The 15,278-nt window shown below is 33.3% G+C and overlaps 1 protein-coding gene across 6 annotated transcripts in view; it reads right to left on the bottom strand.

The window, feature by feature from the left end:
* Faf1 (Fas associated factor 1) overlaps nucleotides 1–15,278 on the bottom strand; it is a 481,980-nt gene that overhangs the window by 98,478 nt on the left and 368,224 nt on the right. For all 6 annotated transcript variants that reach the window (XM_004869274.3, XM_087214744.1, XM_021247907.2 and 3 more), the window contains 2 exons: nucleotides 6,874–7,010; nucleotides 2,323–2,411 (listed from right to left, as the gene is read on the bottom strand). In XM_004869274.3, coding sequence (XP_004869331.1) covers nucleotides 2,323–2,411; nucleotides 6,874–7,010 — 226 coding nt within the window. The remainder of the gene's footprint in view (nucleotides 1–2,322; nucleotides 2,412–6,873; nucleotides 7,011–15,278) is intronic.

Raw genomic sequence — 15,278 nt, 5'->3', positions numbered from 1 at the left:
CTGAATAAAAGTTTTATACTGTATGTAGGTATTTCTTGTTGTACTAATAGAATAGATTCACTGAAATCATGAATATAACTTAACCAAAGTTAAGTTTAAATAAATTCAGGCCCAGGAACCCATTGTCTACACACTAATTTGATTTTAATTGTAAACTTAACAGAAAGTTTTATTTGTAATGTTTTTCAAAATTAAAGACAAGTTCATAATTATAAGGGACAGTGTTTCTTAGCACATATTCAACAGATATCAAATCATTATGATCTATGCATATTCTCAAAAAAGTGAACTTAGCAAAGCTTTTCTTAGGAATTCTATTTATAACCTGAATGATAACTGTCATGAAGACATTCTTAGAGAAATCCTTACCTCTTATAGTTAATTTTCAATAAAAATTTCAATTATATGAAGCCTTGGATTTTTCCTGTAACCCTCATATTAAATTTTGTGTGCAGTATTAAAGGAATTAAAGTCAAATTTCTTTAGCAATAAATTATGGGGAACACAAATTAAGAGAAAGAATGAACTGGGAAAATGCATGCAAATATTATCCACTCATTATTTATTATACAGCATAATCTGTAAATCTGGTACTAATGAGACTCAAGATTTAAATGGTTGAATAATATGTTTGGTGAATTACTGTCAATCAATGCCTCTGTTCCAGGATAAATGTAATCTTGAATGGCAACACACCTATTATTACAAATTCCTAACTAAGTACAGTACTTCGTTATTTCAAAATGTCACAAAATATAGAGTAACAGATAAACAACTTTCCACCATCTACTCAATTACCTTTCCTTCAGAGTAAATGAAACACTATTAAGAAAATCTATAATCTCAACATCTTTAATCTCAACAACACTAAAAGAACCCAATGATCATTAAACTAAACTAGCTATAACACTCCAACATTTTCATATATTAGTCCAGATACATCAAATTTTATGTCTCTATAATGAAAATACTGTCTTTAAAAGTTATCTTATTTCATGTGAAATCTTCCAAACATTAATTTTTTCAATCACTTAACAAGCACTGAGTGCTGATTTTGCTCTAGGTACAATATTAGGGGACAGAGTTATCAACATGAATATGGTATAACCCTTACTCTTAAACTGAAAGCCTAATGAAAGACAGAGATAAGTAAAACAAAGTACAATAGTATAGGGTTATATTAAATAGTATAGGGTTATACTGCACTGGCAGTAACTAAAGGTTATTACATTGAAAAAACTCATTATACCTGGAAACTTTTTTTTTGGTACCGGGGATCGAACTCAGTACCTTGCGCTTGGAGGCAGGTGCGGTGCCACTGAGCTAAATCCCCAGCCCCGGAAACTTTTTCATTATTGCATAGAAATCATATTCTCCCTTGTTTGTTTCATGGAAATTTTTTACAAACTAAAAGCAAACAAAAGTTAGAAAGATGGCTTTATACCTATCTGCTGTGCCTTAAATTAACAAATGGTAATAATGTTTCATATTTCACTTAAGGCTATTTTTCAAATACAGAAATTTCTTGATTGATCAAATAGTAATGATTACTTGAGATTATTACAGCTCTTACCAGATATATGATCTTAGATAAACTTACTAAACTTTTGACCCTCAGTTTTCTCATCTGAAAATAGAATCATACTAATCTGGGCTGGATTATTTTCCACTTGTCCCCAGGATCCATGTTCTACATAATGTTTGGCTCAGAGTGGTTTTCCTGCCCTTCAGTTTCTAATTTGGTTAGGTCAATAGGAAGTACTTGCAGGAGATCACACTAATGAAGGAAAATGAAACTATTCTATAATGACCCTCACTACCAGGCCACCAAGGTTGGCTATCTCTCTCTGTCTCTCTGAAAAGCAGTCCTTTCCACATAGCACCCTTTTTAAACCTGGAGCTAAAACTGACTGATAAAACCTATATAGGAGATAAAATATTCTGGACTGTAGTTTCTTCTGGAAATGTGCCTCAAACTCATGTTTTGTTTTTTTTTTGATACCGGGGATTGAACTCGGGTCCTTGTGCTTGTGAGGTAGGTGGTGGAACCACTGAGCCTCAAACTCATGTTTTGGAAATTGATCTCCTGTTACCACTCTGTATCTAGTAAAGTGAAAGCAGTCCATAAATTTAGACAAGTTAATGAGCCTTGAGATCACAAAAAAACCTAAAATATAAACTCAATGGCATAAAAGACCTTGGTTCATCTAGAAGTGTATTTTCATGATCCTTAGTTATCAATTATGATACAGGCCTGCATCATCATTTGACAAATTACCTCATCGAAATCCTATTAAAAGTCTGTCTAACTTTTGACCTTACCTCGTCTTTTATATCTTCCTGTTGTTGGGCTGAGAATATTTCCATTGCAGCCATGAGTCTCATCATCAACTCATCCACTGTAGTGTTACCTGACAACATAGAGAGTACCAAACTTTATTTTATATAAACTTCTCATATATAATCTCGAAGTATTTAAGGTATTAAAATGGAAATAATTATACAACTAATCAGAAAGCAATAACTACAGTCTAAAAATTAACAACTAGTATGTTAATATCTAAAAATACTTTCATGTTTTCATTAATTGTTTCACACGTTCAATAAGAGTAAAGTAATACACTGGGAGTTGAAATTGCAGTAATACATTGGCAACAGAAATTTCAAAACAGATTTGAAGGACCTTTAATGAAATGATTTTTAGCAATATCAAGAGAATTTCCTAGTCATCTGTTTCAGAGGTTTTTTCAAATCATGAAAATATCTTGACACTAGCAACAACTACTGATCAATTTAAATGTCAGTGATTAGGCTAAGCACTTTACATATTATCTCATTTAATCTGCACAACAATTAATTAAGAGAAGGAAAATAAGCCACAAAAAATTCAAATAACCTGCCTAGCAGAGATCAAGCTGGCTCAATGGTGGAGGCAGAATTTGAAACCAGGTAAGTCTGACTCAAAAGCCTGTCTTCTTTGCCACCTCAGTATACTACCATTGCAGAAAATTATCTCCTATTATTAAAAATTCTCTGGTGAAACAAATAGTAATTCAATTGCTGAAAACATTAGATTTCTTTTATTCCCCAACTGGTATTTTCTTCTTTCAGTTGCTTGAAAGACTGTACTATAATCTTTATGAAAAGGCTATTTAAAATGTTTGGTTTTCGTTAACATTATTTATTCCCTATCCAAGTCCATAACATTTAACACACATACCATCCCCTGAATGCACATAAGTCATTGTTATTTACAAGAAAGAAATTCAGGAAGATAAATAAAGATACGGGAAAACGGCTCAAACCTACAGGCAGAAAGAGAATTTTCTCCAGGGTCTGAGGAGTCTTTGTGTCACATTAGTGAAATGATCACCAACAGGACAATAAACAGCAAATATCCTTGATGGTGTTTTCCCAGCGTAGGGCTTACCTGACAATCTTTCAATGGTTCTTTCCCCAATTTTAATTTTATGATCATTGGTAGGATGGGGTTAGGGAGCACTAGAAGTCTTCAGCAAAAGAAAATTTGTTCATATGAGCACTGCTCTCTCAATAAGTGAGGTAGAGGAAAAATATTATTTTGGCACTAAGCAAAGAAAAGGTATTTTGTGGTTAGAGTTCCAACCCAAATTCCACTATTTGTAAGCTGTATGATACAATACTTAGAAAATGTCTAGTACATGACAGGAGCTTAAAAAATATTTATTTAATAAATAAATAAAAGAATAAGTAAATTATAGCTAAGAATCAATTTTCTTATTTTCAAAATGAAGGTAACACTGGGTCAGGTATTTAGCTCAGTGGTGTCGTGCCTGCCTCGCAAGTGGAAGGTCCTCAGTTTGATCCTCGGTACCGAAAAAACCAACCAAATAAACAAAATAATGAAGGTAACAGTACCTCTGTCAGGTTCTTAGAATAGAGATGTGCCCAGTGCATGGCACACAAATCCCAACGATAATTTTTATTAATAGGTATGACAGATAGCAAGAGAGGTTTAGAAGCACCTTTAATGTGGATTTATTAGGCAAGCTCCTGAATTTTCATCTCATTTGCCAACTAAGACTCAGAGCATAGGAAATGAATACTTCATGGAGTATTCTGGAATCACTAATGGGAAAATGCTACAGTTATACATAGTGACCACTGATTTTCAGGCTTAAGCCACTGGTCATCAGCTATGGGTTAATCCTAAGTGAAAGAACTCACTGCCAAAATGGGCTGGTAGGTACTCTATACTTAAGCCTTTAATGATACAAGACAGAGAAAAGACAGTGAATGCAGTTCAGGACAAACTTACTCATTATATCCTACTAAAAAAGTTCTCAAAACTTTTTGATTTCTGGACCCCCTCACGGTCTTAAAAACTTGAGACCCCCAAAGAACTTTTATGTGTTACAGCTGTCAACATTTCTAATACTAGAAATCAAGTTGAAATATTTAACATATATTTATCAATTTATTTAAAAGCAGCAATACATAGCTGGTGTGGTGGTGTATGACTGTAATCCCACTATTCTGGGAGGCCTAGGCAGGAAAATCACAAGTTCAAGCCTGGCTTGGGAAACTTAAAAAACAAAGTGCCAGGGATGTAGCTCATTGTGAAGGCCCAAGGTTCAAATTCCCAGTGCCACACATACAAAAAAGATTTTTTTAAAGAGAAAAAAATTTAGTGAGAAGAGTAGCACTGATATAACACTTCCACAAATCTCTGTAGTGCCTGGCTCAATAGAAAGCAACTATATTTCATATTTACTTCTACAGTAAACTGGTTACAATATGTTGTATTGATTTAAATCTATGAACAATCTCTGGCCTCACCCATATATGTAGTTGGAAATGGGAGAAGTATTCTAATAGATAATTGTATATATTCTTTTTGAATACTACATTCAGACAAGCAGAAGTTTCTTCAAAGTAGATGTGTGTAAATTTGAAACTTTCATCAATAAACTTTTTGCACTTTGTTCCATTAATCCATTGATTTTTGTTTTTGGAAAGATATGGTCTCACTATGCTGCTGAAGCCTTGAACTCAAGATCCTCTTGCTTCAGCCTCTTGAATAGCTAAGATTATAGGAATGTGATACCATATCTGGTTCCACTTCCCTTTGAACAAGGTTTTTTTAAAAAATGTATAATTTAAAAATATTATGCATTGATGCATCTAGAAAACACTTGTTACTGAGTTATGCATTTCTTCTGAATGTCGACACATTTCACCGTATGATATAAAACACAACTTTGTTAATATCATGACTAACATCAGAAAAGTATTTAAGCTGTCAATCTTCTGGAGGAGGATATAAATTTTTACTTGACCATTCAAATTTTATCACTGGCAACAAACACTATCAGCTCTTTTGTGTGAAAGTGACAGATATACTTTGTTCATTTTAGAGAAAATATTTGCTAACCACTCAGCACAGTTTGTCTGTCAGTCATATTTTCAAGTAAAAATAATTTTTGGAAAAACAAAAAGGAACTAGTTCAGCTCAAGCAACTCTACATGTGTTGTTCTCTGAGACAACCCATACACCTTAGGATGCTAAAGAAGTGCTTAATCTATATTGCCCACTGTGTCATACAAACCATCAACAGGGTTAAAATTTTTAACAAGTTATTTTAACTGCTCCATCAGGGACATTCTTAAATGGCTCTGTCTTTTATAAGTGCAAGTACATGGCAATGAAGAATATTGTCTAATATAGTTATATGTAGCGGCCTATAGTTATGTGTCTAGGAGATCTCTAGAGTCCATGACCCATACTTTGAGACTAGCTATTGAAATATTGTCTCTGATAAGGAAAGCAAGAATGAAAAGTTATTTTTATCTTCATTATCTATTTATCCTATACAAATCAGATCTAACAGTAGATCTCCTCCATACTCCAGTACTGTGGGTCCAACCTAGAGGCACTCTGCCACTGAGCTACATGCTCAGCCTTATTTTTTATTTTGAGATAGGTTCTCACTAAGATGTATAGGCTGGCCTCAAACTTGTGATCCTCCTGCTTCAGCCTCCTGAGTTACCAGGGTTATAGACATATGCTACCTTTCTTGGTCCTCCTTGGGTCTTTTTAGACTGTTTATGAAACTGAATTCTGTATGTTATAAAGAAAACATAAAATGTCAAGTTTGTTTTGTTTGAGTTTCAAAGGCACTTCCCCACTAGACTTAAATAGGGGCAAAAATGAAGTATTCCAGACTCAAGCTTTAGCTTGGGATACCTGGAAAATCTTTCCTGGTGGCAGAGAAGACACACTGTTTTCACTTAAGTTTTGTATGAACAAAATAATATTTTACATTAATCCTTGGAGTATATTTGTAACAGAAGGAAAATTATTAATTTTTTTTGGTAAAGATGTACACTGTGGTTAAATCTATAAGGTTCCAATAGCTTCATGCCTCAGTGTTGCATCCTACACATGAATCAAACAAGTAAGGAAATCAGTCGCCACAATGAACAATCCTTTTTGCTATAGTCACTAGATTTCCTAGATAACTAAAGATAAGCATTTCTTTCAATTAATCAATATTATAGCAATAAAGCAATATTATTAAGAAATGTCCTATTTGATAGCTGATGATGACCTAATTTTTAGTTTAGAGAATTTAGCAATTCTAAACATTTAAGCTGAATAGTCTGTCTCAAGGGCTTGCAATTTTATTAAGATGTTTCTGCTGGAGTTTAATGCAGCATATTTCATCTTATATAGCACCTATACCTTCTGAAGATATTTTTCTTTGTAATGTTCTATATGTTAAAATGCAAAGATATTTATCAATAGAAACAGAGACTGTCAGCCTTGATGGTTAAAACTGTAAGCTTATCACACACATACAAGACTTTACTACCCTGAGACATGTACTTTACCTTGTATCACATTTAATACTTCATTAGATGATCGCTTTCCCATAATAATTAGGAAAAGTGGAAAATGATCAGTTTTTTGAGTCCGAACGGTTTGCGCAACAACACTGCCAAAGTGTCTATTGCACATTGTTAGAAACCTAAAATGAGACAAAATTCAAAGTAAATTTCATTTCAGAGTTTAATAAATTTACTAGTACCCCACCAAAACCTCACAATTACTTATGTAAAAATTAGACACTGCTTTGTAGCAATACATACAATCTTGCTATATTGAGTTTTCAATTAAATCTTACATGCTTATTATACAGGAAAACAGGGAGCATACCCTAAACCCTGTCTGACGATTCTCAGTCTTAAATATTCCAAGCTGTACCCCCTAAACTATGAGAAAAACAAACCAAATGAATTTCAAGGGAAGAGAATTTTTTAAATGGAACAAATAACAATAGTCTGGTCCAAAGATGAATCAACTAGCATCATCCTATGAAACAGAATTTAGAAACATTTCCACAAGTCTTTAGAATCAAGAATTTCACTTTAGAATTGTGCTTTCTTTAGGAGTAGTAGGTCTTCTAGTTTTGTACTTAATATGGGATAAAAATAATAATTCTAAGCTTTTTGACCAAAAAAAGCTCAGAGATATTAGCATAGTGAAGTCTAGCATTAGTATTCTTAACACGATCTGGAATAAATGAAAAAACTGATAAAGCTTTTCTCTTCTATTAGAGGACTGTTTGAAATTAGCATTTCTTTCAAGAGAAAAGGGTAGCTTATGATATGTTTTCAGATCTGATGGTAAAAAGTAAATGTCATAATAATAATGAATTATGAAAGACCAAATGCAAATATAGAATGCTTTAATAAGATCCAATTTAATAAAGTCTGTAAAAATAATGGACTTTTAATAACACAGGTCACAAAAGGCAAAACAGTGGAAATTCTGGGGACTAGCCACTGGTACTGGCTTATTAATTCTTAATTATGTTCATGAAAGGCAACTTAAATCGTGTGTTTTCTTATGCCTTATGATAATATTTTAGGTAACAACTCCTCTGAAATGTATGTTCTAGCTGATGAGCAAAGTCCTGTCGTCACATACATTAGAAGGTAAATCTATTTGAAAAGACAAACGGCATTAAAATGTCATGTGCTCATATTCATTTGATATCCAAATTCAAAACAGAATCAAACCTCTTAATTTTTAAAGCCAATATATTTTCTGTCTATAGAAATTCATCTCAGAAATTTAGGGTGACTCCTTAAAAACCTGAGCTGTGACTGCAGAAAGTAGATCTTGTTAAGGGCTACTAGAACTGTCAGCAAGAGTGTCAAGACAAGTTAGCGCCATTGCACTAAGTTCATTGGGAGGCAGGTTCATATACACATTTAGAGCAGCAATAACCAGATCTCAAGGCAATTTGAAATGACAAGGCCTTAAGAAATCCATTGTCAGCCATGAAATATCAGTGCTCCCATGAAAATTCAAATCTTCACATTCCACAACTATTATGGGATAAAAGGTGCTCAAGAAGCCTAAGCCTCTATACCAAATTTCACACTCATATAGCTTTAACTCATCAATGGGGATGTATAGATCACGAGACTAGCAAGTTAGGATCTCATTTTTCTTTCTGCTTCTTAAGAGAATATTTGAAGTCAGTTTTGACCCTGATCTGTTCATTGGCAACCTCTAAAATTAAACATGTCAAAAAAACAGTTGGAATGCCATTTCTTACAAAAGGGAGAAAATAAATCCTTGTTGCTTTCACACCAATGGATTAAGTGGATATCACACAGTAGATGCCCATCACAGCACTAGTCTCACATGAGATATTAAATTCTAGCTAAACAGGATAACCCCCCAAAAAGGAAGGAGAGAGAGAAAGAAATGAAGGGAAATGGAAGGAAGGAGGGAGGGAGAGAGGCAGGTTGGCTTAGTGGGAAGAGAAAAAGAGAAAGAAAAAAAGAGGGAGAGAGGAGGCAGGCTGGCTTGTGGGTTTTTTGTTATTGTTGTTGTTGTTTTTGAGACAGGGTCTCACTATATAATTCAGGCTGGTCTTGAACTCACTATGTAGCCCAGGCTGGCCTTGAACTCATGGTTATCTTACTGCCTCAGACTCCCAACCAGACTTAGTGGTTTTGAAAACTCCATTTCAAGACAATTCTGCAAGCATATTTACGAGAGGTAGTCTTTGAAGTCTCATAGCCATTCAAATAACTACAAATACCCATAAAGCAATCAGAATCACACTAATTTTTTGGAAGTAGACAAGACATATGTAGCACCCCATGATCCAATTACCTTTCATACACATACACACACACACACACACACACACACAAATTTTGGGAGATATTTTAGATCTAACTGTATCATAATTGTGGTATTTTTTTCCTTTTGAACAGATAAACGTATGCCAGTGCACCTAGTGGTAGGGCCAAAGTTGTGAATCCAACTGTAACTGACTCTGCATTTATCAGCCAGATTTCATGAAGAGGTAAACGGTTTCTACAGACACTGGATTCCTATAAACACAAGATAAGCAATGACAACTGTTTTATAATAAGAGAAAATGGCTCTTTTTGTCATTGAAGATTTGATTAAATTGAATAACCTATCCATCATAGAGCTATTTGAGGAATGGAACAGGAAGTTACCAAGTCAACCTTCTGAAATGAAAAGCTAAAATGACAAATTTGAAAAAACAAAGAATAGATGCACTCATTAAGGGATAAAAAGAGGGAGGGAGGATGAGAAAGAAGGAATAGTTTAGAAAATGAATGAAAGGAAATGGTTAATCACAAAACAGGTATGCTTTTATATTCAACAGTTCTTGCTATTACTAAGAATGAGAAGATAAGATAAATGGTTTTAATCTACTAAAGTTTTGGAGAAAAATAAACAAAATATCTGATGTTTAGCATGTATTAATCACTAGTAAAAATTTCAGTCTCTGAAGCACATGTCTTTTCTGTCTGGCTAATGGGAACAGGGATTACTAATAAATCAGATATGGGAAAAGTAATCTTTTAATTCAAAACAGGATATAGTTTAGTTTCTTTCAATCAAAGTCATAATTACATAAGTCAATGACTTTTACTAAGCTATACTTCAACCTAAAATATATGTTAAATGAAACCTAGCAATTTATGGGGAGGGAGATGAAATTCTACACACATTTACTGCCTATCTACTATATGCCAGGTTCTAAAGATAGAGACACTTAATTTTTAAAAAGGCCATAAAACTGCCACTATTCTATTTACGAGTTCCTGATTAAACTTAAAAAAGTCATAGGTGATGTATAATAAAGTTAACTCAGATATAAATTGGGAATAACACTGATTTTGTCTTCTTATAAGGATGAAATGAAGATTTGGAAAACACTTGGACTTGTGTCTACAAAATGGTAGGCTTTTAAAATTGGTAGCTATTTTACTACTGATAAGTGTGTGATGATATTTAACATTTTTATTATCCTTACCTTCATGATTAAGATGATACCTCTAGGTCGACACTGACAGATCTTTTTGCACAGTAGGATATAATATCAACAAATTGTTGACTAATCAAAAATAGTTACTGGCTTTATTTTCATTCAGAAAAATGAAATAGCAGGTATCACATTTGGAAAATAAGAAAATACAACTATGGATGCTGCAGCTGTGCAATATTACAAAACTTCAAACATTTAAAAGTGAATATTAAACTAAATTCACTATTTCTTTTTTAATATATTTGTTTAATAAAGCTAATTTAAAACCAAAAATCAACTTCAAAATTTCAAACTGCTTATCTTTGAGCCATGTCTTTCTAATATATAATAATTCTACTTTGTGGGCTCTCCCATCCCGTGATGCCTTTATTATCAATCTTTTGCTCAAATATATCTTTTTCAACTTGTTATCACTGGCAAGGTGGACAGTGTTTTAGCCTTCTAAAATAATATTAATAATCCATCATTGTTAGTGACTGAATGACATTTCACTGAGTAGATGTATATGCTGCTATGTTCATTAACTACCGATTTGTAGCTAGACACATTTTTCTAGTTTTAAATTATTATAAATAATACTAGACAAATATCCTCAAGTACTTCCTCAGGGTGGGATGGGGAGTTCACAAAGTAGAATTATTGGACAAAAGGATAGAAACATTTAATAACTACTGATACATATTAAATTTCTAAAAGGATGGTATAATGACTTTTCATGAAAATAGAAATATTGTATTTTTGTTATAAATACAACCAAACTAAAGGCAATTTTAAGAAAACAGGATAAAATTTGGGATGATTTCATTCATTAATTAATTAATTTTAAAAATTAATTTTATTGGTACATTTTAGGTATACAACATAATGACATTCATCATTGGAAATTTGTACCTTTACATAATCTATCTTGGTTCTTATTTTTTTCCCCATTCCACTACCTTCCCTTCAACCTCTAGGGAGGATTTAATTTAAAAAAGCATCTATCACCTGTATGTAGCTTAGAATTCCCAGTAAAAGTAAACTGTTAAATTATGTCAATAAATTAGTAGAGTTTTAAAAATCTATGTAACTTTTTCTCCTCCTTTTTTGCGGGGTGGTGTGGTGTTAGAGATCAAATGCAGGTCTTCATGGATACTAGACAAATGCTCTACCATTAAGCTACACATAGTCCCTCCCCCTCCAAAGAACTGTGTAATTTCTTAATCTCCTTGTTATCTATAAATTACTCAAGCTGAAAAGGCTTTGAGGTACTGACAATTTAATGACAGAGTATAGCTAATCTATAAAGGACTAATTTGTATTAACTTGAGAAGGGGAATAATAATTGTAAGTAGATAATTGGCTTTTCTCACCATTAAAAGTTGGCATTCCTAATCTGAAAATCCAAAATCTGTTCTGTGGGCACTCAAAAAATTTCAGATTTTGGAGCATTTTGGATTGTGGATTAGAAATGCTCACTCAACAGGTCCTTTCCTCCAAAAGAGCAGAGGATTATTTTGGCTCATTTCAACAGGTTTAAATATACACAAATATTCTAAAATCCAAAAAACTGAAATATGAATACTTCTGGCCCTAAGAATCTCAAATAAGGGCTCCTCAACTTAGAGATTTTACAATCTTAGTTGGTAGGAATAATAGAGAACAATCATTCCAACCTTTTATCAAATGCAGAAATGCATTCTCTAGCAATGTAAAGAAAAAATTAATATTCCAAAGGCAGTATAAGAAAACACAAGTATATTAAATGCTATAACATTTCTTCTATTTTGCCTTTTATAAATCAATAAATATTATTGAATGCCTACTAAATGCATGTCAAGATAAGACATGATTTTTATACTTAGAGCACTAAGGATATTCTGGCTTTGATAAAGTCAGGGAGAACTTTATATTGTAAGGACAATATCAGAATAGCTAATAGTATAATAGCTAATATCTAATAGCTGTCTACAGGTAATTGGACAACTACTAGGAGAGGAAACTGGACAGCTTTTAAAGAGGAGCCAATTCTCATTTGTCTATCCATTTCCTAATACCTAGTGTCTAACCATATTTGTTGCATAAATGGGTCAATTCACGCTTCTATAACCTTTATCTCCACTATCACAATGTTGACCATATAATCTTCCTTTTCCTCTTCCAACTACATCTGAAGTCAGTATAATTCAAAGATCATCAGTGTAAGTTATCATGATCTCCAGGGCCCCTTTCACCGTGCTTCTACTGCCACAAGGTCATTTAGACCTTCAAAATACGTAGGTGTTGATTCATGAGTTCATGACAACTAAACTTGCCTTATGAGTTTTAGCAAACTGCAGTTTTTATATGATTTCATTCTGTCACCAGCCACTGATTCAGAAAAGGTGTAAAATATAAGAAATATTAACATATTAGAGAAACTAGGAATTACTGCATGCAGCATAGTCAAGAACTAAGACACTGGAGTCAACAAATCTGATATTGTCGCTTACTAGCTTCTTTGATAACTTACTCTGAGCTGAGCCTCAGTTTTTTAATCTATAAAATGAAGAAAATGGGACCTAATTTTGGAATCAGCCTTCAAATTAATAAATACTATTCTTTTTCCTCTCTTTTCTGTGCTTCACAGTTGGCTTTCCCTTTCCACAAATTAAAAATATGGTGAATAATGTTTCCTAAAATAAGTTTATTGCTATAAACTTGAGTATGCATCAGCACCATCATAAGAGATAATGGCCAATTTTAAGGTAGAGATTTGAACACCTCTCCCCCTCCAACACACACACACACACATACACATACACACACACACACACACACACACACATTATGTGGTTGTGTTCTGTTGTTTTTTTCAGGCTGTCAAATTTGGAGACTTGGTGATTATATGAAATATTTCAATATAATTTTATCTGAGTTTGTTTCTCTTCGATCTCTAACATTTATATGTTATTTGCTTATGTATTTGAAAAGAAATATCACTGTAAAAACAATGTAGTAGAGCCTTAGTACAAATTTCATACACAGGAAAAAAGTCTTCAAAAAAAAAAAAAAAAAGACCAACAGCACAAACTAGTCACTCATCAAAGCATAAGCAAGAATAAATTTTAGTACAGTACTGAATAAAGACTCACCTGAGACAGCTAATAGTTGACAAGAGGGTCAAATAAACATGCTAACTACTGTATGTAGGCTTTTCTGCCAAGTTCTGTACTTACTATGAGTTAGATCATCAAAAAAGAAATATTTGAGGAGCCAGGGATTTAGCTCAGCGGTTTTGCCGCCTGCTGCGCAAGTGCAAGGACCTGAGTTCAATCCCCGGTACCAAAAAAAAAAGAAAAAAGAAATATTTGAAGAGCATGTCATGTAAGTGCCCTAAAGAATTACCACTACTGAACAAAGATTTAATCCAAAGTCCTTTGTTTTTACAATGGATTAATAGAAACAACATCTATTTTAAATAATCTGTTTTCTGCAAAACAACAGAAGATAATCTTGTCTATTAGTTTTCTCAATGATGCTCAAATAGAAAAATCAAGCAGCAAAATTAACCCTTCAGTTTGGTGTCAGGAAATCTTCAGATGAACCTATTAGACTTCTACATATCAGACAATGAAAACTTGAATAATAAACTATAAACTCTAGTGCATAGTACCTGGTGCATAAGAGAAACACAATAGACACTGAATGGGCAGATGAGTGAGTATATGGTGATGACATTCTCTTTTTCTCCTTTAACTGACAGAATTACAGAGCCAAAATTTAGTGTTTTGGCACAAAAGTTAAGTCAACCCAAGTGTTTATGAATACTCCTCTATTTAATACTGTTAATCAGCTTTCATATGATGTCATTTTCTTGTTTTACATTATATTTACTCCTGTATACAGAGTACACACATTTTTAAAGTAGGAAAACTGTAAAAGCTAAATACAAAACAAGATGTATATGCAGGAGAAAAACAAAAGAGGAAGATTATTTTCCCAAATCAAGCTGTGTAATTTTGTACATAGTGTGTATAAATACTCTTTTGGATAGATGGATGGTAGAATGAACAGGTCAGTGAAAACTACAATGAACGATGATGAAATGGTTATAATCTGAGAAATACTTAAATACCTTGATTTTTCAGAAAGCACATATCAGTAAGTTGGTCCTCAGTCTTACAAAATCTAGAATAAAGTTGCTTAGACAAATGGTTTATGAGTATTCAGGATACAGCACTGATGAATAAGAGGCAAGATAGGTCATTAAAACCACATCATGCCTATCTGGGCATGGTGGCCCACCCCTGTTATTTCAGCACTCTGAGATGAGAGATGGAGGTAGGAGGGCCACAGGTTTGAGACCAGCCTGGGCAACTAACTTAGAAAGACCCTGTCCTAAAATAGAAAAGGACTGGGGAGGTAGCTTAATGTGAAGACTCTGGGTTCAATTCCCAGTACCAAAAAAGAAAGAAAGAAAGAACACACTGTCTGCCTGACACTAGTCAAGAATGAGCTTACTAAACTGTGAACTCATGAACATTCCATAAGCTTAGATTATCTAGACTTCAGAGAGACAAGAGGAGATGTTTCAAGGGATCTTTCAGGATAAGATTCAGAAATATAAATTTATAAACTTACTTATAAATTAAGTAAGTTCATTTGTTACCAGGAAATTCCACAGTGCTATAAAACTGAGTGGTCTTCTATCACCGCTCCTGTTCAATATTGTTCTGGAAACATTAGCCACAGCAATTAGACAAGAGAAAGACATAAAAGGAATAAAGATAGGAAAGGAAGAAGTTAAACTGTCATTATTTGCTGATGATATGATACTTTACATAGAAGACCCAAAAAACTCTACCAAAAGACTTCTAGACCTAATTGACAGATTCAGTAGAGTAGCTGGATATAAGGTCAACACTCACAAGACAATAGCCTTCTTAT

The sequence above is a fragment of the Heterocephalus glaber genome, unplaced genomic scaffold, assembly GCF_053883595.1.
Source record: "Heterocephalus glaber isolate CG9 unplaced genomic scaffold, H.glaber_assembly_v1.0 deba00001451, whole genome shotgun sequence".
In the NCBI taxonomy this organism is placed as follows: Eukaryota; Metazoa; Chordata; class Mammalia; order Rodentia; family Bathyergidae; genus Heterocephalus; species Heterocephalus glaber.
The sequence above is the reverse complement of the archived record's forward strand: the minus strand, read 5'-3'. Positions and strand labels throughout refer to the sequence as shown.